We start from the raw sequence: 24,317 nt of genomic DNA on the forward strand, positions 1-24,317 counted from the left end.
TGGAGCATGAGCTACCAGGGCTTGAAGTTCACTGACCCTACGAGCTGAAGTAACTGCCACCAAGAAAATGACCTTCCAGGTCAAGTACTTCAGATGGCAGGTATTCAGTGGCTCAAAAGGAGGCTTCATCAGCTGGGTGAGGACGACGTTGAGATCCCATGACACTGCAGGAGGCTTGATAGGGGGCTTTGACAAAAGCAAGCCTCTCATGAATCGAACGACTAAAGGCTCTCCAGAGATGGCTTTACCTTCCACACGATAATGGTAAGCACTAATCGCACTAAGGTGATTCCTTACTGAGTTGGTCTTGAGGCCAGACTCTGATAAGTGCAGAAGGTATTCAAGCAGGTTCTGTGCAGGGCAAGAACGAGGTTCTAGGGCCTTGCTCTCACACCAAACGACAAACCTCCTCCACTTGAAAAAGTAACTCTTTTTAGTGGAATCCTTCCTGGAGGCAAGCAAGACCCGGGAGACACCCTCAGGCAGGCCCAACGCAATGAAGTCTACGCCCTCAACATCCAGGCCGTGAGAGCCAGAGACTGAAGGTTGGGGTGCAGCAACGCTCCGTCGTTCTGCGAAATGAGAGTCGGAAAACACTCCAATCTCCACGGTTCTTCTGAGGACAACTCCAGAAGAAGAGGGAACCAGATCTGACGGGGCCAAAAGGGCGCTATCAGAATCATGGTGCCGTGGTCTTGCTCGAGCTTCAGTAAGGTCTTCCCCACCAAAGGTATGGGAGGATAAGCATACAGGAGGCCGATCCCCCAATGAAGGAGAAAGGCATCCGATGCTAGTCTGCCGTGCGCCTGTAGTCTGGAACAGAACAGAGGCAGCTTGTGGTTGGTCTGAGAGGCGAAAAGGTCCACCGAGGGGGTGCCCCACTCTCGGAAGATCTTGCGTACCACTCTGGAATGGAGCGTCCACTCGTGCGGTTGCATGACTCTGCTCAGTCTGTCGGCCAGACTACACCTGCCAGGTATGTGGCTTGGAGAAGCATGCCGAACTGGCAAGCCCAACGCCACATCCCGACGGCTTCCTGACACAGGGGGCGAGATCCGGTGCCCCCCTGCTTGTTGGTGTAATACATTGCAACCTGATTGTCTGTCCGAATTTGGATAATTTGGCAGGACAGCCGATCTCTGAAAGCCTTCAGTGCGTTCCAGATCGCTCGGAGCTCCAGGAGGTTGATCTGCAGATCCTTTTCCTGGAGGGACCACAGACCCTGGGTGTGAAGCCCATCGACATGAGCTCCCCACCCCAGGTGAGATGCATCCGTTGTCAGCACTTTCGTGGGCTGTGGAATTTGGAATGGACGTCCCAGGGTCAAAATGGTCCGAATGGTCCACCAGAGCAGTGAAGTGCGGCAACTGGTGGAGAGGCGGATGACATCTTCTAGATTCCCGGTGGCTTGAAACCACTGGGAAGCTAGGGTCCATTGAGCAGATCTCATGTGAAGACGAGCCATGGGAGTCACATGAACTGTGGAGGCAATATGACCCAGAAGTCTCAACATCTGCCGAGCTGTGACCTGCTGAGATGCTCTGGCCTGCGAAGCCAGGGACAGGAGGTTGTTGGCCCTCGCTTCGGGAAGGAAGGCCTGAGCCGTCTGGGTATTCAGCAGAGCTCCTATGAATTCCAGAGACTGGGTTGGCTGGAGATGGGACTTTGGGTAATTTATCACAAACCCCAGCAGCTCCAGAAGGTGAATAGTGCACTGCATGGACCGGAGGGCTCCTGCCTCCGAGGTGCTCTTGACCAGCCAATCGTCGAGATATGGGAACACGTGCACTCCCAGCTTGCGTAAATACGCCGCTACCACCACGAGGCACTTTGTAAACACCCGTGGGGCAGAGGCGAGCCCAAAGGGCAGCACACAATACTGAAAGTGCCGTGCGCCCAGGCAGAATCTGAGATACTGTCTGTGAGCTGGCAGTATCGGGATGTGAGTGTATGCGTCCTTTAAATCCAGGGAACATAGCCAATTGTTTTTCTGAATCATTGGCAGAAGGGTGCCCAAGGAAAGCATCCTGAACTTTTCTTTGACCAGGAATTTGTTCAGGCCTCTCAGGTCTAGGATGGGACGCATCCCCCCTGTTTTCTTTTCCACAAGGAAGTACCTGGAATAGAATCCCTGCCCTTCCTGCCCGGGTGGTACGGGCTCGACCGCATTGGCGCTGAGAAGGGCGGAGAGTTCCTCTGCAAGTACCTGCTTGTGATGGGAGCTGAAGGATTGAGCGCCCGGAGGACAATTTGGTGGCAGGGAGGCCAAATTCAGGGCATATCCGCACCGCACTATTTGGAGAACCCACTGGTCGGAGGTTATGAGAGGCCACCTTTGGTGAAAAAATTTTAACCTCCCTCCGACCGGCAGATCGTCCGGTACGGACACTTTGAGGGTGGCTATGTTCCCATGGATCCAGTCAAAAGCCCGTCCCCGGCTTTTGCTGTGGAGGCGCAGGGGGCTGCTTAGGCGCACGCTGTTGACGAGAACGAGCGCGCTGGGGCTGTCCCTGTGCCTGACGAGGCCTTCGGGCCGGCTGGGTGTACCTACGCTTGGTAAAAGCATAGGGTGCAGCCTGCCGGGCCCGGTAAAAACGTCCACCTGCTGAGGTGGATGCTGAAGGCGCCCGGTGGGAGAGCTTGTCGAGGGCGGTTTCCCGCTGATGCAGTTGGTCCACCAGCTGCTCGACCTTCTCACCAAAAATATTATCCCCCCGGCAAGGGACGTCGGCCAGTCTCTGCTGGGTGCGGTTGTCCAGGTCAGAGGCACGCAGCCATGAGAGCCTGCGCATCACTATACCTTGGGCCGCAGCACGAGATGCCACGTCACAGGTGTCATATATACCCCTGGACAGGAACTTTCTGCACGCCTTCAGCTGCCTGACCACCTCCTGAAAAGGCCTGGACTGCTCCGGCGGGAGCTTGTCAACCAGGTCCGCCAGTTGCTTCACATTATTCCGCATGTGGATGCTCGTGTAGAGCTGGTAAGACTGGATGCAGGTCACGAGCATGGAAGATTGGTAGGCCTTCCTCCCAAACGAGTCCAGAGTGCGAGACTCCCGCCCCGGGGGCACCGAGGTGGTATCCCTCGAACTCCCTGCCCTCTTTAGAGCACAGTCCACGACCGCCGAGTCATGCGGCAATTTGGGCCGCATTAACTCTGGGTCCGAGTGGATCCTGTATTGGGACTCTGCTTTCTTGGGGATGGTGGGATTAGATAATGGTCTCATCCAGTTCCGAAGCAGTGTCTCTTTGAGGACATTGTGCAACGGTACCGTGGAGGACTCTCTAGGTGGTGATGGATAATGAGGACCTCGAGCATCTCAGCCCTCGGCTCATCCACAGAGACCACGGGGAAGAGAATGCATATAGACATATCCCTGACAAAGGAGGCAAAGGAGAGGCTCTCAGGAGGCGAGAGCTTTCTCTCTGGTGAAGGCATGGGGTCGGAGGGAAGGCCCACAGACTCCTCTGAGGAGAAATATCTGGGGTCCTCCTCCTCTCCCCACGAGGCCTCTTCCTCGGTGTCGGACATAAGCTCATGCAGCTGAGTCCTCAACCGGGCCCGGCTCGACGTCGAGGCACCGAGACCTCGGTGTCGTCGAGCGGTAGACTCCCGCGCCGGCGGGGACGAAGCTCCCTCCATTGACGTCGACGGGGACTCCACCTGCATGGCGGTCGAGACCGGCGCCGCAAGCGGCGTCGGCGTCGAAGGCCTCGGCACCGGGCTAGAGCTCACCGGCGCCACAGTCAACGGCGCCGAGGGTGCAAGCACCCCCAGCGCCGGCACAGTCCGGCGCATCAGCCCTTCCAGGATCCCCAGAAGGATGGCTCGGAGGCACTCGTCCAGGCCCGCTGCCGGGAAAGACCGGGGGGGGGGGGGGGGGGGGGCCGGTAGAGGCGTCGGTGCCGGAAGCTGCTCGGGTCCAGGAGACTGCACCGAAGTGCTGGAACCCTGACGCGTCGGTACCTCCACTACAGAGGGGGACCTCTCCTCTCGACGCTGACGCTTACTCGGTGTCGACTCCTCTCCGGCGCCGGGGGCCGGATGCATCAATGGCGACCGATGACGGTGCTTCTTTGGTTTCTTGCGATGCCCGTCATCGGCGCTAGGTGGAATGGAGGAGGAGGAGGAGGTCGATCCCCCTCGGTCTCGAGGGACCGGGTCAGACAGGGTTCGGTCCCGAGGGCCATGGGCAGAGGGAGTGACCGGGGCCGATTGCCCACGCGGCCTCTCACCCCTACCGTCACCGGAGTACCGGCGGGCCGACGGGATCTGTGCTCCTGGGGTCGATGCCATCGGTGCCGATTTCGCGGACATCGATACCGGTACCGAAGAACCGGCCGTCGATACCGATGCCGTCGAGGTCGACTTCGAGGGGCCGGCGCAAGTTCCAAAAAGACGGTCCCGAAGAACTTGCCTCGCTACTTGAGTCCGTTTCCGGAGACCAAGACACAAAGTACACGACTTGGTATCGTGCTCCGGCCCGAGGCACTGGAGGCACCAAGCGTGAGTGTCGGTCTGCGAGATAGGCCGGCCGCACCGACCACACTTTTTAAATCCACTCGGGACCTTCGAGGACATCGACGGAAAAATCGCGTCGGCGAAATCAAAGTCATCGATGGTGGCGGTAAATCACACCTCGAAAAATAACTCGACCGCGCGGCCACAAGGCCCGCTAGAAAACGAGGGAAAAGTACAGCGCGTTCTCTTTTTTTTTTTTTAAACAGAAAAACAAATTGCAGAGGAACGCGCAACGAAAATAAACGAAGGTTCGCGAACAACGCGACGGTTTTCCGGGGCTGAGGAAGAGAGAGAGGTGAAAACGTCTCTCTCCAGGCGCGGAAAAGACTGGCGGGAACGGTCACGCACTGGCGGGAAGACGGCCGCGCATGCGCGGTGGGCGTGCCCTGCGTGCGGACCGCCCGCGAAGCTTCTTCCAGTTGGTGGGGGCTGCCGCGGACGTCACCCCAGTCGTGAGAACAAGCAGCCTTGCTTGTCCTCGGAGAATAAAAGATTACTCCCAATTATAGATAACTGATATGGGCCATACTTTCAGCCTTCAACCAGGCCCTTTATGTGATATTAGGGCCAAGGTGGGCTTCCTAACCAATGCTGGGGAGCATCTTATCAGGATTCAAAAGTGTTCAGATGATGCAACCCCTTTCACCAGGTTTGTTTTGGATGTCCACCACTAATATGAGATTTATTTTTGTTACATTTGTATCCCACGCTTTCCCACTCATGGCAGGCTCTATGTGGTAGGCAATGGAGGGTTAAGTGACTTGCCCAGAGTCACAAGGAGCTGCCTGTGCCGGGAATCGAACTCAGTTTCTCAGTTCCCCAGGACCAAAGTCCACCACCCTAACCACTAGGCCACTCCTCCAACTGAAACTACACAGAGGCTGGATAAGCAAACTCCACTGTGGCTTTCTCATTTTAAGAGGAGCAAATGGAATGACATGCAAAAACCTAACATTAATAAATAGGTCCTGGCTGTGATGCAGGGAGAGTATTAAGATCTTTTGGACACAGCATTAGCTTTTGCATGCTGTCTTGTGCAAGCTAAAATTTGTCTTGCTCCTTTCAAGCAGAGCACCAAAAGATGAGACCTTGTTTATGGAGATACACTGTTGCAACCACCAGACCTGGTAAAATCCCAGAAGACTGAAGAGAAGCCAAAGGGAAGAACATCGTATTGGTAATGGCTGGTTTACAGCATGAAGATACTTCCTGAAAGTGGGATGAATTGGAATGTGTAAATACATTCTTGAGTTCCAGTGAAAATAGCCAGTCTCCTTTCTCCAAATAGAACAAGATGGAGGGGAGAATATACACACTTGGAACTTCTGTTTGCAAATCAGAAATGTGGCTTGCATCATACAATTGTTTTTCTTAAATTACTTCCCTCCCATCTTTCTTGGCAAAAGCTTGTGAGTTGACTCCTAAAGTTACTGCTTGAATTCTCATGTTTAAACAAAAATATAGTTTTACTTTAAGGTATTACCATTTTTAATGCCATTAAATATTCCTTGTACAGTTTCACTTTTAGATTAGTTTATTTGATAAGCCACCTACATTTCCATATCAAGGTGCTCTTCAACTAAACTGCAGTTTAACTTTTATCAGTGCAAAAATCTTCCTGAGCAGCGATTTAAATTACGGTTTAAATCAAATCCTCCCTGCACTGAAAACTACAGAACATCTTTCAGTCAGTAGTCAACTGGCTTACATAAGTACATAAGTAAAGCCATACTGGGAAAAGACCAAGGGTCCATCGAGCCCAGCATCTCTTCCACGACAGTGGCCAATCCAGGCCAAGGGCACCTGGCAAGCTTCCCAAACGTACAAACATTCTATACATGTTATTCCTAGGATTTTGGATTTTTCCAAGTCCGTTTAGTAGCGGTTTATGGACTTGTCCTTTAGGAAACCGTCCAATCCCTTTTTAAACTCTGCTAAGATAACCGCCTTCACCACATTTTCCGGCAATGAATTCCAGAGTTTAATTACACGTTGGGTGAAGAAAAATTTTCTCCGATTTGTTTTAAATTTACTACACTGTAGTTTAATCGCATGCCCCCTAGTTCTAGTATTTTTGGAAAGCGTGAACAGACGCTTCACATCCACCTGTTCCACTCCACTCATTATTTTATATACCTCTATCATGTCTCCCCCTCAGCCGTCTCTTCTCCAAGCTGAATAGCCCTAGCCTCCTTAGTCTTTCTTCATAGGGAAGTCGTCCCATCCCCGCTATCATTTTAGTCGCCCTTCGCTGCACCTTTTCCAATTCTACTATATCTTTCTTGAGATGCGGCGACCAGAATTGAATACAATACTCAAGGTGCGGTCGCACCATGGAGCAATACAATGGCATTATAACATCCTCACACCTGTTTTCCATACCTTTCCTAATAATACCCAACATTCTATTCGCTTTCCTAGCCGCAGCAGCACACTGAGCAGAAGGTTTCAGCGTGTTATCGACGACGACACCCAGATCCCTTTCTTGGTCCGTAACTCCTAACGTGGAACCTTGCATGACGTAGCTATAATTCGGGTTCTTTTTCCCCACATGCATCACCTTGCACTTGCTCACATTAAACGTCATCTGCCATTTAGCCGCCCAGTCTCCCAGTCTTGTAAGGTCCTCTTGTAATTTTTCACAATCCTGTCGCGAGTTAACGACTTTGAATAACTTTGTGTCATCAGCAAATTGAATTACCTCGCTGCTTGACAACTCACTGACTCATTCAGCACTCAAAAAATTATCTTCAATTCCTTGCTTTTCCATCACTGCATTTTAGCTATATGCTAAAATTGATCTATTCATATAGAACATACAGCAGCACAGAATTCTTACCTTGCCAAAATGAGAGGAATATGACGGATTTCACCATGAAGAATTTGAGAACAGGGCTGTAAGGGCTCAGCAGTTCCCGTGTGGCAAAGTAGAAAAGGAAAAGTGCGTAGAGTGCCAAGCTGACTGAGATATTATAGACAATTGTGACATATAGGTAGCCACTAGCCACACTGAAATGATAAACACATTTGTTAGAAAAAATTAATGGGGTTTTTGTTTTTTAAAATTACTGTTTGTACTTAGTGTGGCAAACAACAATGAAAAAAGAAGAAAAGGCCAATTATGTTAACTGGTAAGAATTAAGACAGTACTTACTCAAAATCTCCATCACGGTATTTGCCAAAGGCCTGCAGAACAACTGTGATAGTTGCCATTAGGGGTTTCACTACGCAGAACTGTAATGTGGCCTAAGAGAAAAAGTTAATAGCAGATAAATATGATCAAATATGAGAAATTGTTCATGGTTTTTACCTAATTATTCATGAAAAGTTAAAAGATTAATGTAAAGGCGGGCACAATAAAATAGGCCAACTGTTCTGCACAGTGTACAGAAGGCAATTAAAACTGGCTAGGGTAGATTATATCAAGAGTCCAATAAAATAAACCATAGAACATCACACATAATTACCATCAACATGATTGGCTCTTGGGCAATACTGCCTTTTAAAAAGCTACCAATTGCCCTGAGGGCAGGACAGGCTGAAGGAAAGCCCCCAGGATTGGTGAAGCAACCTGCTTTTTTTTAATTTTTTTTTTTAAAGGTGCCAGGCTAGCCCTGCCTTAAAAAAAGTTAATCGTGGCAAGAAGAAGAGATGATGCATCATGTGGGGAGCAAGGATGTTGGATAAAAACAGGAGACAGGGTGTCGTTAAAAAGTTGAAGCCAATTAGGTAAATCTTTGTTTCCCCTTCCCCATGTAGTCTTTTCCAGAGACGGGAAGGCGGTAGAACTAGAGGACATGAAATGAGACTGAAGGGGGGCAGACTCAAGAAAAATGTCAGGAAGTATTTTTTCATGGAGAGAGTGGTGGATACTTGGAATGCCCTCCCGCAGGAGGTGGTGATGAAAATGGTAACGAAATTCAAAAATGCATAGGATAAACATAAAGGAATCCTGTTCAGAAGAAATGGATCCTCAGAAGCTTAGCAAAGATTGGGTGGCAGCACCGGTGGTTGGGAGGTGGCGCTAGGGATGGGCAGACTTCTACAGTCTGTGCCCCGAAAATGGCAGATACAAATCAAGGTCAGCTATACACATAAAGTAGCACATATGAGTTTATCTTGTTGGGCAGACTGGATGGACTGTACAGGTTCTCTGCTGTCATCTACTATGTTACTCATTCCAAAAGTACAAAGACTAGGGGACAATCGAGGAAGTTACATGGAAATATTTTTTAAAAAATAGGAGGAAATATTTTTTTACTCAACAAATAGTTAAGCTCTGGAACTCTTTGCCAGAGGATGTGATAACAGCGGTTAGTGTATCTGGGTTTAAAAAAAGGTTTGGACAAATTCCTGACGTAAAAGTCCATAGTTTGCTATTGAGACAGACACGGGAAGCAACTGCTTGCCCCAGGATTTGTTGTATGGAGTGTTGCCACAATTTGAGTTTCTTGACCAGTTTGGAAAACAGGATACTGGGCTAGATGGACCACTAGTCTGACCAAGTATGGCTACTCTTATGTTCTTACTAGTAAAAGAGGCCCGTTTCTGAGCAAATTAAACGGGCGCTAGCAAGGTTTTCGTCGGCAACACCCCCTCCCCTGCCAAGCCCTTCGTTGTTGTGGCACTGCTCCGTCCTCAACGTCATGACGTTTGACGTGAGGACGGGGCCCGTAGCGATTTCCCACCCCCACCCCCGTCTCCCTGCCTCCCTCCCTCCCTGCCAACCCCTTGGTTGTTCTGCCATTGCTCTGCCCTCAAGGGCGGGGCCCGTAGCGATTTCCCACCCCCCCGCCTCCCTCCCTGCCAACCCCTTCGTTGTTCTGCCATTGCTCTGCCCTCGAGGGCGGGGCCCGGAGCGATTTTGGTGGCTTCACCACCACGAACCTTCAAACCTTTTTGAAGGAAGTCAGGGCTTGGCTTCACTGACGTCACTGTCTTCAGAACGTTGAGGGTGAGTTTTATATATATAGATACTAGTAAAAAAGGCCCGTTTCTAGCTGAAATGAAACGGGCGCTAGCAAGGTTTTGCGCGGAGTGTGTATGTTTGAGAGTGTCTGTGAGTGACTGTGTGAGAGTGAGAATGTGCAAGTGTGTGTGTGTGACAGAGAGTGGGTGTGAGTGTGTCTGTGAGAGTGCGTGTGTGTATGTGAGAATGAGTGTGTGCGAATGCGTATGTGAGACAGTGAATGTCCTTCCCTGTCCCCCCTGTCAGGTGTCAGGACTGGGGGAACTGTGGACAGTCGTGAAGGTAGCCCCTACCAAACTAATGAAAGCAAGACCATTTGTATAATAATCACTGCATTCCAGAGAACAAAATGGAGCAAGTTCCCACATGCTATCTTTTGCTTTCTGTATTCAGTAGCTGACAGGCTTGCTAGACTTACCTAAATGGCTGCAGGTGCAATACACTGAAAAGAAAGCAAGGAAACCTATGAGACATAGATACGGCCGTCCCCTTGGCCTCTGACGCTCCTCCCTTCTTCTATTTGACTTCCCTCTGATAGGTCCGTCATTCGGTGTGACGCTTCTCCCTTTTCCTGTTTTAGTTCCCTTTGATAGGTCAGAGCGGTGCAGCTGTGACACTCCTCCCTTCTCTGATAGGTCAGGGCGGGGCAGAGATGTAGTGTGCTTAAAAATGGTTACAGAGCTTCGAACATACGAACTGTTGAAGCCTCAGAGTGTGCTTTAGAACGTTGAGGGTGCTTTTTATGTGCAGATGGGGCGTGGCCTACGGCCCAGATGGGCGTGGCTGAGACTGAGGGTGAGTAGTCCGAATAGCCTAGCCTACCAGGAGGACAGGAGTTCAGGACAGATGGAGTGAGCTTCAGAAGGTCTGAGGGGGGATTTTATTTATATAGATTGGTGGCTGAAGTAGTTCTTTAATATTGTTAGCAATCCAATACAATTAAAAAGTGCAAAAGCTGCAGCTGCAACTAAGCCACAGGCAAGGTCTCTCTGTGCATGTATGTACTTAGTTGCTTGCTCGTCTTCTGTTTAGCAGCTGGGAAACACCCGTGCATAGCATGACTAAAAGCCTCAGTTGATAAAGCGAATGCTACATACCTGTAGAAGGTATTCTCCGAGGACAGCAGGCTGATTGTTCTCACTGATGGGTGACGTCCACGGCAGCCCCTCCAATCGGAATCTTCACTAGCAAAGTCCTTTGCTAGCCCTCGCGCGCACCGCGCATGCGCGGCCGTCTTCCCGCCCGAAACCGGCTCGAGCCGGCCAGTCCAGTATGTAGCAAGACAAAACTCTGAAGGGAAGACACAACTCCAAAGGGGAGGCGGGCGGGTTTGTGAGAACAATCAGCCTGCTGTCCTCGGAGAATACCTTCTACAGGTATGTAGCATTCGCTTTCTCCGAGGACAAGCAGGCTGCTTGTTCTCACTGATGGGGTATCCCTAGCCCCCAGGCTCACTCAAAACAACAACCATGGTCAATTGGGCCTCGCAACGGCGAGGACATAAAGAAATTGACCTAAAAAAATTTACCAACTAACTGAGAGTGTAGCCTGGAACAGAACAAACAGGGCCCTCGGGGGGTGGAGTTGGATCCTAAAGCCCAAACAGGTTCTGAAGAACTGACTGCCCGAACCGACTGTCGCGTCGGGTATCCTGCTGCAGGCAGTAATGGGATGTGAATGTGTGGACAGAAGCCCACGTCGCAGCTTTGCAAATTTCTTCAATGGAGGCTGACTTCAAGTGGGCTACCGACGCAGCCATGGCTCTAACATTATGAGCCGTGACATGACCCTCAAGAGCCAGCCCCGCCTGGGCGTAAGTGAAGGAAATGCAATCTGCTAGCCAATTGGATATGGTGCGTTTCCCTACAGCCACTCCCCTCCTATTGGGGTCAAAAGAAACAAACAATTGGGCGGACTGTCTGTGGGGCTGTGTCCGCTCCAAGTAGAAGGCCAATGCTCTCTTGCAGTCCAATGTGTGCAGCTGACGTTCAGCAGGGCAGGAATGAGGACGGGGAAAGAATGTTGGCAAGACAATTGACTGGTTCAGATGGAACTCCGACACAACCTTTGGCAAGAACTTAGGGTGAGTGCGGAGGACTACTCTGTTATGATGAAATTTGGTGTAAGGGGCCTGGGCTACCAGGGCCTGAAGCTCACTGACTCTACGAGCTGAAGTAACTGCCACCAAGAAAATGACCTTCCAGGTCAAGTACTTCAGATGGCAGGAATTCAGTGGCTCAAAAGGAGGTTTCATCAGCTGGGTGAGAACGACATTGAGATCCCATGACACTGTGGGAGGCTTGACAGGGGCTTTGACAAAAGCAAACCTCTCATAAAGCGAACAACTAAAGGCTGTCCTGAGATCGGCTTACCTTCCACATGGTAATGGTATGCACTGATTGCACTAAGGTGAACTCTTACAGAGTTGGTCTTGAGACCAGACTCAGACAAGTGCAGAAGGTATTCAAGCAGGGTCTGTGTAGGACAAGAGCGAGGATCTAGGGCCTTGCTGTCACACCAGACGGCAAACCTCCTCCAATGAAAGAAGTAACTTCTCTTAGTGGAGTCTTTCCTGGAAGCAAGCAAGATGCGGGAGACACCCTCTGGCAGACCCAAAGAGGCAAAGTCTACGCCCTCAACATCCAGGCCGTGAGAGCCAGGGACCGGAGGTTGGGATGCAGAAGAGCCCCTTCGTCCTGCGTGATGAGGGTCGGAAAACACTCCAATCTCCACGGTTCTTCGGAGGATAACTCCAGAAGAAGAGGGAACCAGATCTGACGCGGCCAAAAAGGAGCAATCAGGATCATGGTGCCTCGGTCTTGCTTGAGTTTCAACAAAGTCTTCCCCACCAGAGGAATGGGAGGATAAGCATACAGCAGGCCCTCCCCCCAATCGAGGAGGAAGGCATCCGATGCCAGTCTGCCGGTGGCCTGAAGCCTGGAACAGAACTGAGGGACTTTGTGGTTTGCTCGAGATGCGAAGAGATCCACCAAGGGGGTGCCCCACGCTTGGAAGATCTGGCGCACCACTCGGGAGTTGAGCGACCACTCGTGAGGTTGCATAATCCTGCTCAACCTGTCGGCCAGACTGTTGTTTACGCCTGCCAGATATGTGGCTTGGAGCACCATGCCGTTCCCGGCGAGCCCAGGTCCACATGCTGACGGCTTCCTGACACAGGGGGCGAGATCCGGTGCCCCCCTGCTTGTTTACATAATACATGGCAACCTGGTTGTCTGTCTGAATTTGAATAATTTGGTGGGACAGCCGATCTCTGAAAGCCTTCAGAGCGTTCCAGATCGCTCGTAACTCCAGAAGATTGATCTGTAGATCGCGTTCCTGGAGGGACCAGCTTCCTTGAGTGTGGAGCCCATCGACATGAGCTCCCCATCCCAGGAGAGACGCATCCGTGGTCAGCACTTTTTGTGGCTGAGGAATTTGGAAGGGACGTCCCAGAGTCAAATTGGTCCAAATCGTCCACCAATACAGGGATTCGAGAAAACTCGTGGACAGGTGGATCACGTCCTCTAGACCCCCAGCGGCCTGATACCACTGGGAGGCTAGGGTCCATTGAGCAGATCTCATGTGAAGGCGGGCCATGGGAGTCACATGAACTGTGGAGGCCATGTGGCCCAGCAATCTCAACATCTGCCGAGCTGTGATCTGCTGGGACGCTCGCACCCGGGAGACGAGGGACAACAAGTTGTTGGCTCTCGTCTCTGGGAGATAGGCGCGAGCCGTCCGAGAATCCAGCAGAGCTCCTATGAATTAGAGGTTCTGCACTGGAAGAAGATGGGACTTTGGGTAATTTATCACAAACCCCAGTAGCTCCAGAAGGCGAATAGTCATCTGCATGGACTGCAGGGCTCCTGCCTCGGACGTGCTCTTTACCAGCCAATCGTCGAGATATGGGAACACGTGTACTCCCAGCCTGCGAAGTGCCGCTGCTACCACAGCTAGGCACTTTGTGAACACCCTGGGCGCAGAGGCGAGCCCAAAGGGTAGCACACAGTACTGGAAGTGGCGTGTGCCCAACTGAAATCGCAGATACTGTCTGTGAGCTGGCAGTATCGGGATATGTGTGTAGGCATCCTTCAAGTCCAGAGAGCATAGACATCCCCCCTGTTTTCTTTTCCACAAGGAAGTACCTGGAATAGAATCCCAGCCCTTCTTGCCCGGATGGCACGGGCTCGACCGCATTGGCGCTGAGAAGGGCGGAGAGTTCCTCTGCAAGTACCCTCTTGTGTTGGAAGCTGTAAGACTGAGCTCCCGGTGGACAATTTGGAGGTTTTGAGGTCAAATTGAGGGTGTACCCCTGCCGGACTATTTGCAGAACCCACTGATCGGAGGTTATGAGAGGCCACCTTTGGTGAAAAGCTTTCAACCTCCCTCCGACTGGCAGGTCGCCCGGCACGGACACTTGGATGTCGGCTATGCTCTGCTGGAGCCAGTCAAAAGCTCGCCCCTTGCTTTTGCTGGGGAGCCGCGGGGCCTTGCTGAGTCGCACGCTGCTGACGAGAGCGAGCGCGCTGGGGCTTAGCCTGGGCCGCAGGCTGTCGGGAAGGAGGATTGTACCTACGCTTGCCAGAAGAGTAGGGAACAGTCTTCCTTCCCCCGAAAAATCGTCTACCTGTAGAGGTAGAAGCTGAAGGCTGCCGGCGGGCGAATTTGTCGAATGCGGTGTCCCGCTGGTGGAGAGACTCTACCACCTGTTCGACTTTTTCGCCAAAAATGTTGTCCGCACGGCAAGGCGAGTCCGCAATCCGCTGCTGGATTCTATTCTCCAGGTCGGCGGCACGCAGCCATGAGAGCCTGCGCATCACCACACCTTGAGCAGCGGCCCTGGACGCAACATCAAAAGTGTCATAAACTCCTCTGGCCAGGAATTTTCTGCACGCCTTCAGCTGCCTGACCACCTCCTGAAAAGGCTTGGCTTGCTCAGGGGGAAGAGCATCAACCAAGCCCGCCAACTGCCGCACATTGTTCCGCATGTGTATGCTCGTGTAGAGCTGGTAAGACTGGATCTTGGACACGAGCATAGAGGAATGGTAGGCCTTCCTCCCAAAGGAGTCTAAGGTTCTAGCGTCCTTGCCCGGGGGCGCCGAAGCATGTTCCCTAGAACTCTTAGCCTTCTTTAGGGCCAAATCCACAACTCCAGAGTCGTGAGGCAACTGAGTGCGCATCAGCTCTGGGTCCCCATGGATCCGGTACTGGGACTCGATCTTCTTGGGAATGTGGGGATTAGTTAAGGGTTTCGTCCAGTTCGCAAGCAATGTCTTTTTTAGGACATGGTGCAAGGGAACGGTGGACGCTTCCTTAGGTGGAGAAGGATAGTCCAGGAGCTCAAACATTTCAGCCCTGGGCTCGTCCTCCACAACCACCGGGAAGGGGATGGCCGTAGACATCTCCCGGACAAAGGAAGCAAAAGACAGACTCTCGGGAGGAGAAAGCTGTCTTTCAGGAGAGGGAGTGGGATCAGAAGGAAGACCCTCAGACTCCTCGTCAGAGAAATATCGAGGATCTTCCTCTTCCTCCCACGAGGCCTCACCCTCGGTGTCAGACACAAGTTCACGAACCTGTGTCTGCAACCTCGCCCTGCTCGACTCAGTGGAGCCACGTCCACGATGGGGGCGTCGAGAGGTAGACTCCCTCGCCCGCATCGGCGAAGCTCCCTCCGCCGACGTAGTCGGGGAGCCTTCCTGGGAGGTGGCCGCTGCCGGCACCGCACGCGGTACCGACGTCGGGGACCTCAACCTGGGCGATGGGCCAGCCGGCGCCACGCTCGACGGTACCGGAGGCGCAAGCACCGCCGGTACCGGAGGGGTAGGGCGCAACAGCTCTCCCAGAATCTCTGGGAGAACGGCCCGGAGGCTCTCGTTTAGAGCGGCTGCAGAGAAAGGCTGTGAGGTCGATGCAGGCGTCGACGTCAGGACCTGTTCCGGGCGAGGAGGCTGTTCCGGGCTGTCCAGAGTGGAGCGCATCGACACCTCTTGGACAGAGGGTGAGCGGTCCTCTCGGTGCCGATGCCTGCTGGGTGCCGAATCCCTCGGCGACCCAGAGCTCTCGGTGCCGACACGGGGAGGAGACCGGTGTCGATGCTTCTTCGACTTCTTCCGAAGCATGTCACCGGAGCTCCCCGGCACCGACGAGGAGGACGTAGAATCCATCCGTCGCTTCCTCGGGGCCGAGGCCGAAGAAGGTCGGTCTCGGGGGGGCTGTACCGCAGGAGCCCTCAGGGTGGGAGGAGACCCACCCGAAGGCTCACCGCCACCAGCAGGGGAATGGACAGCCCTCACCTGCACTCCTGACGATGCACCACCGTCCGACGACATCAGCAGACGAGGTCCCGGTACCACCGGCGTCGATGCAGCTATCCGATGTCTCGGCGCCGATGCAGAGGCCCGATGCCTCGATGCAAGGGCGGCCGAGGAAGATGGTCTGGACGCTGACGACGTCGATGCACTCGAAGATCCCGGTGCCGATGCCGACGAAGAGCCCGAGAACAAAACGTTCCACTGGGCTAGTCTCGCTACCTGAGTCCGCCTTTGAAGCAGGGAACACAGACTGCAGTTCTGAGGGCGGTGCTCGGCCCCAGACACTGAAGACACGACGAGTGTCGATCAGTGAGCGAGATAACCCGGGCGCACTGGGTGCACTTCTTGAAGCCGCTGGAAGGCTTCGATGTCATGGGCGGAAAAATCACGCCGGCGAAATCAAAGTCCGAAATGACGGAAAAAGAGCACCAAAAACTTTAGAGGGAGAAAATCTCGACCGAGGCCGAAAAGAGGCCTACCCCGACGACGAAAGAAAACTTATCGGGGCCAAAAGCTGGAAATACGGGGAGGATTGAAACGGAACCCGGTGGAGGGGTTCCGGAGCACTTCCCGAGTAGAAGAAAAGCTTTTCCGAAGAAAAAACACGTTCAACAATATGGACGCGCGAGGTCGACTCTCCGGGGCTAGACACGGCGAAAAATACGACCGTACCGAGTGCGGACAAAAGAAGACTGGCCGGCTCGAGCCGGTTTCGGGCGGGAAGACGGCCGCGCATGCGCGGTGCGCGCGAGGGCTAGCAAAGGACTTTGCTAGTGAAGATTCCAATTGGAGGGGCTGCCGTGGACGTCACCCATCAGTGAGAACAAGCAGCCTGCTTGTCCTCGGAGAAAGTAAGTTATGCAACAAGGGAAGATAGCTCTTTGGGTTCTGTTATGTATAGATATTTGAAATGTGAACAGAAAAATAAAGCGTGCTATATGGCATTTACTGACCAATTAAACATCATGATGTCCCAAATAAGCTATGTAAATTCTGGTTATATTCGCAATTTGTTTTTGTTCTCCACGATTTGCCCCAAATAAACAGCTGCCTCAATTAACCAGAATCCACCATACATGGAAATCAGGACAGAAATCCAAAGTGTTCAGGGTCATTTGCCCTGAAACCTGGAATAAACTGTTCCTTAATTTAAGTCAAGAGACCAGCCTCTAGGTGTTTTAAATGAATTGAAAATGTTCCTTTTCTCTTTTTAATTGCTGCATAATTAGTTTGTAATCTAGATTTTATTCTTATTCTTTGTCTATTACAATATTTGAAACATTTTGGATGACATTTTATTAGGAAAGTGGCATACAAAAGCACATAAATAAATAAAATAGACTACAAAATATCCTCTATTACTTTAAAAATACAAGTTGAGCAGCTACAGCAAAATTGTTAAAATCCTCTGCTTAGCAAGAAACCTCATTCATATATTTACATCTCCTGTATTTGGCAGCTTTGTCCATAATAAAAGCTTCCAAATTCAAAATATTTATGGAAGACAAAATACACATTTCAAATGTTTAGTATCTATACTTAGATTTAACTTCCTCTGTGCACTAAATCCTTCAGTGTGTCTTAAAGAGAGACTACCTTCAGAGTTTTATTCCACAACAAATAAAGTAAGCGGGGTGGGGGTTACTGAACTCACCCTGTGCCAGTTATTTAAATCCATTGATGAATCAACTGGTCAAAGAAATGACTAAATTAACTTAGTTGTAGCTGACACAATCAGATTCCTGCAAAAGCTGAAGGCTGGACTTGGGATGAAAACTAAAATGTCTAGTTATTTTCACTTCAGGAATTACATTTCATTTTGTTTTCTTCTTCCCTACATTTTTGTTTGGATTTCCCCTCCTTCTAGTGGGCTTAGCAGGGGGTTGATTTGCATTACATTTTTTTCTTCTGTATTTTGTTCTGGTTATCATTGAAACAAAAAAATGGTGGCAGATAAATAAATACCCAGTGGCCCATCCAGTACCTTATTTACTGAACAAGTGATTTGTCTTTGTATTATTGCTGAAAACTGCAATCAAAACTAAAAAAAAAAAAAAATCTGTGATATTGTTGTTTTGGATTTAGTGGACATTATGATGATGTTGCTTCTTGTATTTCGATGATTGAACACTATAGTTCAATTCATGGAATACTTTGGATAGCGTGACCAATTCTATTCCAAAAATATTAATGATTTCCAAAGACCTTTCCTTAAAAGTCGAGCAAACATCCAAGGTACTGGGTTTTATTTTGAATTCTTCACTCTTTTGAACCCCAAGTTAATCATATTGTTAAAACAGTGTTTTTTAATTTTGTCAGCTACACAATTTACATTACTACTTTGATAAACACTTCTCAGTTCTGGTACAAGCGTTTGCTTTATCCCATCTAGATTATTGTAACAGTTTATATTTCTCTCTTACAGTTAAATTGCATACTAAACCAGTTTCATCAAAATATGGCTGCTAAAATCATTTTCCACTGTACAGGCTTGCTTATTTATTTATTTAAACTTGCTGGTTTTGTATTTAAGATGTTTAATGGTCAAAGTCCAGAATACTTGTTAAATGTAGTTGTTTTTCCTCATTTTAAAAGGCCATCAAGGTCCAGAGACCCTTTTCTTCTGCTCTTTACATCTTTTGTGGGAGTCAATCATAAGAAAATCTTAGAACATTCTTTTGGTTATCAAGCAGTAGTTTTGGCTCTCACTGCCTGTAGATCTACATGTAGTTTCTTGTTATAATTCTTTTCATAGAGATCTGAAAAGAGATCTATTTAGAAAATGTTATGCTTAATCTTTCTGATAAAGTTTTAGAACTTCTGTTACTCACTGGGATACAAATGCCATATCACATCACATAAACTAGCATAAGCTTTACATTAGCTAATAGACATAAAGAGGTTATTACCAAAATATTTTCATATGCATAAACTGAAATAAGTTTCCCATTCAATATATCTAGATTTATCTTCCCTATTCATCTTTTTTTTCTCCTCTTTTACTTCACCCAGTCACTACAGTCTTTATCCCATATCTCTTCCCCTCTCAAAGATGTTGCTGTTTCCCAGTTATCAGGGCACCAGAACATTTTTTTTTTTTTGGGGGGGGGGGGGGGGGGGAGCATACAAAGCTCTATTCCTACACTCAATTGCTGATGCTGCGTGGGGCAACGGCCCTAATAGCCCACACCATTCCACTGCCTCCTGCTTTCCTCTTCTCAACTCTACATGTCTCTTCCCCTCACTGTTTTCCACTTTTCTCCCTCCATGTGTCATTTCTTCCACTTTACTACCTTTTGGCCACACATTACACCACAGGGAGTTATGTGGCAAAAAAGTAAAATAATTTGCATACAAATTATAGCAGTTAATTTTGCATAATTTTTCATAAATAGAACAGTATTTCAACATCCACAGAAACATATGCATGTACTTTACAACATTGTAAGGCGGCTTACATAATTCTAAATTAAGAACACTTCTAGGAGCAAAACCTTCAGGCCACTTATATGCCCTGCTCATCTCTTACATGCTCAAGTGAACACATATGCACACTCACATGCAGCTCCATGAACATTATGTAGTAAATTAATTTTAACCTGCAATAAACATTGTATAACATTTGTGTGCTTTTCAAATTGCTCTGCAGTCATCCCTCTCTCTCCATCACCCTGCTGCCTTTCCTCAGTGTATGGCTCTTTCCCTTTCACCCCTCTCCCCTTCAGCCAGCTAGCTTATCCCCCAAAATTCAATGTCACCCTCTACAGCTCTTACCTCCGTACACACTCTCCCCCTTAACTCATCTCAATAGCACACTCCCTTAACCTCTATCTCCCTTAATTCCATGTCTCTGGACCTTCTGTCCCTCCTCGCACCTTCCAATACTGCTGGCACATCTCCTCCAGGCACAATCATAGTCTTTTTGCATTATGCAGCTTTCTCAAAGTGTGGGCCACAATGTGCCTGCAACCCAGTGATGACCCAAAGTCTCATGAGTAAAGCACAGCACTTCAGGCACCACATGACTCATGCTCAGAGAATCAGATAGTGTGGGAAGACAGAACAGTTTGTCTTCACTCATGGACAGCTGTCTGACTCTTTCTGCTGGCTTCGAGGGAATTATGCAACTATACACCTGCAAAATTGTGTGCAAAATTCTGCGGCACATAATCATGTACATATTTCTGTTTGCAAGGGGGTAGGAGACTAAAGAATACACAACAGTATTGTTATGATCTTCTGTGGTTGCTAGGGTCACTGATGCAATGAAACAGACTAGACGCGCAAGCCGACTACAGCAGAAGGGACAGAGCAGCGACAAACTGCAAGGGGAGGAGGCAGTTACTATATTCTGTAGCAAACCTGGGACCTTAGTGTGCAGGACTATTCCTCAAATCTACACCATGGATCAGTGGTTCCCAGCCTAGTTTTCAAGGTATACGCAGTCAGTCAGGTTTTCAGGATTTCCACAATGAATATTCATGATCTACATATATCGGAGGCAATGCATACAAATCTATTTGATGCACATTCTGTGAAAATCCTGAAAATCTGACTGGCTGGTTGTGGCCCAAGGACTGGGTTGAGAACCATGCTGCAGATGTTACTGTCAAGACATAGATGTGAAGCTTAAATTGTTTCATAACTGGTTTTGTAGCTTTTCAAATTAGAGCAATTGTTACTCTCTAATGACATCTGCGGGTTCCCTGAAATTAATTTAAGAGATTCGAAGAAACAAGGAAAAAGAAAATTGGGTTTTCAAGTCGTCTGGAGTTGTCTGCAATTGATACAAAAATATGAGTTGTATCAGTGGTTATCTTCCACCTGTCCTACATGTATGATGGCACCTGATTATAAATCTTTCCTCATACATATAAACATTACCATAACATACCTGTTTGCAGAATCGTAAGAATCCAATAGAATAGGTTTTTCCCCACAGACAGCATGTACCATACATACAGCTGGACCTGGAAAATCAAAGTAGAGTATGCAGTGAATTATGGAGTAGTACCAACAATAGTAATAGCTTATAGGCAACAATGGGGTTGAACAGAGGCAGACCAAAATTCAGTTTCAGCTATGGAGCTGACACTGGCTCAAAATCCACAACTGGTCTTGTTACAGTTAAAAATTCTAGTGTGTTTTTGACTGAAACCAAAACTTTTTGTGCTATATTCTGTGGATCTTCATTCCCTCCTACCCCCAAACCATAGTAGGAGCTCCACTTCCTTCCTTCCTTTCTCTTCCCCCCCCCCCAAACAGAAGTCTCCCACATCGCAGACCAACCCAGGCCGCTGCCCCCCCCAGGGCCTACCTTACCGCCCTTGTGGTAAATCGGGGCAGGAGCAATCCCTACTTGCTTTTCTCCATGCAGTCTCTGCAGTCAATATGGCTATTGTGACCCAGCAGCAGTCTTGCAACTGCCCATGCTGGCTCCAATCCTAACATTACTAGCCATAAGCTGCAGAGTCAATCTTGCAAGACTGCTGCTAAAGTCATGGCAGTCATTTTGACAGTGTACGGGCAGGAACAAATGGGGATTGCTCCTGCCCCAACTAGCCAATAGATAACCAGAATGGTAAAGTAGGCCCGGAGGGGAGGCTTCCTCTGTTCATGGGGGGGGGGCAGTGCAGAAAAGAAGGGAGTGGAGCCGTGGCCATTTTTGGTGAATTTCAGCCACAGATTCAGTTTCAGCTTAAACCGAAAACAAAAAAAAAAGGTTTTGTCGCCCTCTATTCAATATTGTTGGAAGGTAACAATCATAACCCTCAAGGAGGATGATGAAACAAAAACAGTGGGTGTGAGGCGGAGTATGGCAAGTCAAAGTGGACAAAGTTGGTTTACTATTGAAAAGATCTGTGTAATAAGAATGTTGCAACAACCTGAACCTTAAGAGAATATGGTAAAGGCGGTTTGCTTAGTGGAGTTTAAAAAAGGTTTGGACGGCTTCCTAAAGGAAATGTCCATAGACCATTATTAAATGGACTTGGGGAAAATCCACTATTTCTGGGATAAGCAGTATAAAATGTTTTGTACTTTTTTGGGATCTTGTCAGGTATTTGTGACCTGAATTGGCCACTGTTGGAAACAGGATACTGGGCTTGATGGATCTTTGGTCTTTCCCAGTATGCCAATACTAATGTACTTATGTTATGCTAGGTCAAAAAGGAATATACAAACACCATTCTGATGACTTGAGATGGCCTGGAGAGTTCTATGGAAAAAAAATAAATGAAGTGACTTAAAAAGAAGAGTCTTTTTTCTAAAAAGGAGACATAAGAAGGTTCTTTTTCAGAAAATAACTTACTAGGGAATAACAGTAAATCAGTTACCTGTGACTGATACCCTTCTTTGGAAAGCAGGATAAATCACTCATATATATGGGATTATGTCATCAATAATATGGAAGCCCAGATGGTGCCTTAACTAGTAAGCTTAGACTAGGCATATGTGAGTAACTGTACATGCTGCTAAATGCTGCAGGGTACCTTCAGTGACCCACCCTTAAGCTTAGAACTCCCCAGACAAGATGGGAAGACATGTGTGATTGCTTGTCCTGCAGTTCATAAAGAATACCAGTCACAAATAAGCAATTTTGCTTTCTCTATCGACCCGGGGAGGGGGGGGGGGGGGGGGGAAGAGAGAGTGTCAGTCCCACATTTGGGAGAAGCTGCCATGATGTCCCTTTTTCTTATTTCAACCTCAGGACAATCGAAAAAGAAAACCGGGTAACTGTGGAGAGAGGAAATCAACTTAAATAAAGACAACTTTTGTTTTTTAACTTACTCATAAAAAGATTCCGTAGAATTTATTGACTAAACTTGATAATCTGATGGTATTAGCTTCTAGGCAGTAATGAGAAGCAAAGGCATGCACTGAGCACCAAATGACAGTTTTAAATATTTCTTCAATAATGAGCTGTGAAAGCTACCCAAGCTCATACTGTAGACTTTTACCTTTTATTCTAATGACAATCTTACTTTAGTACAGCAAATAGAGATGTACTCTGAGATCTGATTAGAAACTGAGTTTGTTACAGACAATTCAGGTCTATCAGGGTCATAAGAATAAAGAACTGGGAGTGATTCTAGGACAAAAGCTGGTAGATTAAACAGCGATTTAAATAAACATCTTGATACTAATTTCAGAAGGAATTACGAATGTGTATGCAAAAGTACTCTTACTAAAAATGTGTATTCTGAAGTCACTAATGCCTGAAGCTCACTATTTCTGCCAGAAGAGGCTGCTACTATGATTATTTTCAAAAACAGATATTTTAGGTGGCCGACAGAACAGAGGAAAGGTGTCAAGTAGCACCCCAATCTAGCTTCACCAAGTTAGCTCTGTTCTCACCAACAGTGGTGGCTCCAGGAGAGGGAATTCTAAGACCATGTACTTAAGAAGGTTAACCAAATTGTATTCCCAAGATCATGACGCTCTGATGGCTGTTGGAAAGGAATTGAACACTGTACACCTGTGAACAAGGGGACAACCTGGACAGCTGAGCCCTCTGGCAGGGCCTTATGAGAATCCTCATTGAGAGCAATAACTCCAAAGTTGCTGCCAGGACCCTAAACTTTCAAGGTAATCCCAGGTTCTTGAATGGACCATGAACATAACCTGGACATAACCTTGAACAGGAATATCTGCCAACCTTGATAGCCAATCCATGCCTTCCCTAGAGACTGAGAGGGAATTGGTCTGCTCTTTGAACAACCTCCGAACGGTGCCTGGAATGATCTCATTCCTAGGTTAAAACACAAAACAATGTCCTTGACTGCATCAGGTCTGCCCTGGTCTAGCTAGAGTATTTCCTCAGCAAATGGAGTCAGAGAAAACACCTTACTCCCCTCATAGCTTCTCTGAATTATATGTCAAAGCTAAGAAAACTGAAGGCAACTGGATTGTTTTATCAGAAGGAGATAACGGCCCAGCCTGTTTCAATTATGTCTTTTTTTGGCCCAGGCAACAATAAAATGCCATTTGATCCCACAAATACCAGATTTCATACAGTGATGCAAAAAGGTTTTCCCCCCTCCTGATTTCCCCTATTATTGCATATTTGTCACACTAAATGGTTTCTGCTTTTTAAACAAAATATTAGATAAAGGAAACATGCGTAAACAATACAGTTTTTAAAGTATTATTTCATTTAAAGAAAAGAGTTATTCAGCACCCCCATATCATCCATTTGAAAAAGTAACTGCCTCTTAGTTACTAAATCAACAATTGATCAAATTACTAGCCCTTTAGAATCTCAACCTTACTATATATTGAACCTTACCATCAGAGTGAAGTAGTCACCACAGAGATTTTACAAGAACATTTGCCACAATCAAAGGAAATTCCAGAAGAGATCAGAAAAAAGAAAGCTGTTGAAATATACCAATCTGGAAAGGGTTACAAGCCATTTCTAAAGCTCTGAGACACCAGTGAACCACAGTGAGAGCCATTATCTCCAAATGGAAAAGGTTTGGAACAATGGTGAATCTTCCCAGGATTGGCCAGC

The 24,317-nt window shown here is 48.4% G+C and overlaps 1 protein-coding gene across 1 annotated transcript in view; it reads right to left on the bottom strand.

The window, feature by feature from the left end:
• TMEM184B (transmembrane protein 184B) overlaps positions 1-24,317 on the bottom strand; it is a 192,406-nt gene that overhangs the window by 39,108 nt on the left and 128,981 nt on the right. Inside the window, exons 5-7 of the mRNA XM_030208321.1 lie at positions 20,700-20,775; positions 7,680-7,771; positions 7,365-7,534 (exon numbers count right to left, since the gene is read on the bottom strand). Of these exons, the coding sequence (XP_030064181.1) occupies positions 7,365-7,534; positions 7,680-7,771; positions 20,700-20,775 (338 nt within the window). The remainder of the gene's footprint in view (positions 1-7,364; positions 7,535-7,679; positions 7,772-20,699; positions 20,776-24,317) is intronic.

The sequence above is a fragment of the Microcaecilia unicolor genome, chromosome 1 (assembly GCF_901765095.1).
Source record: "Microcaecilia unicolor chromosome 1, aMicUni1.1, whole genome shotgun sequence".
Taxonomy (NCBI): domain Eukaryota; kingdom Metazoa; phylum Chordata; class Amphibia; order Gymnophiona; family Siphonopidae; genus Microcaecilia; species Microcaecilia unicolor.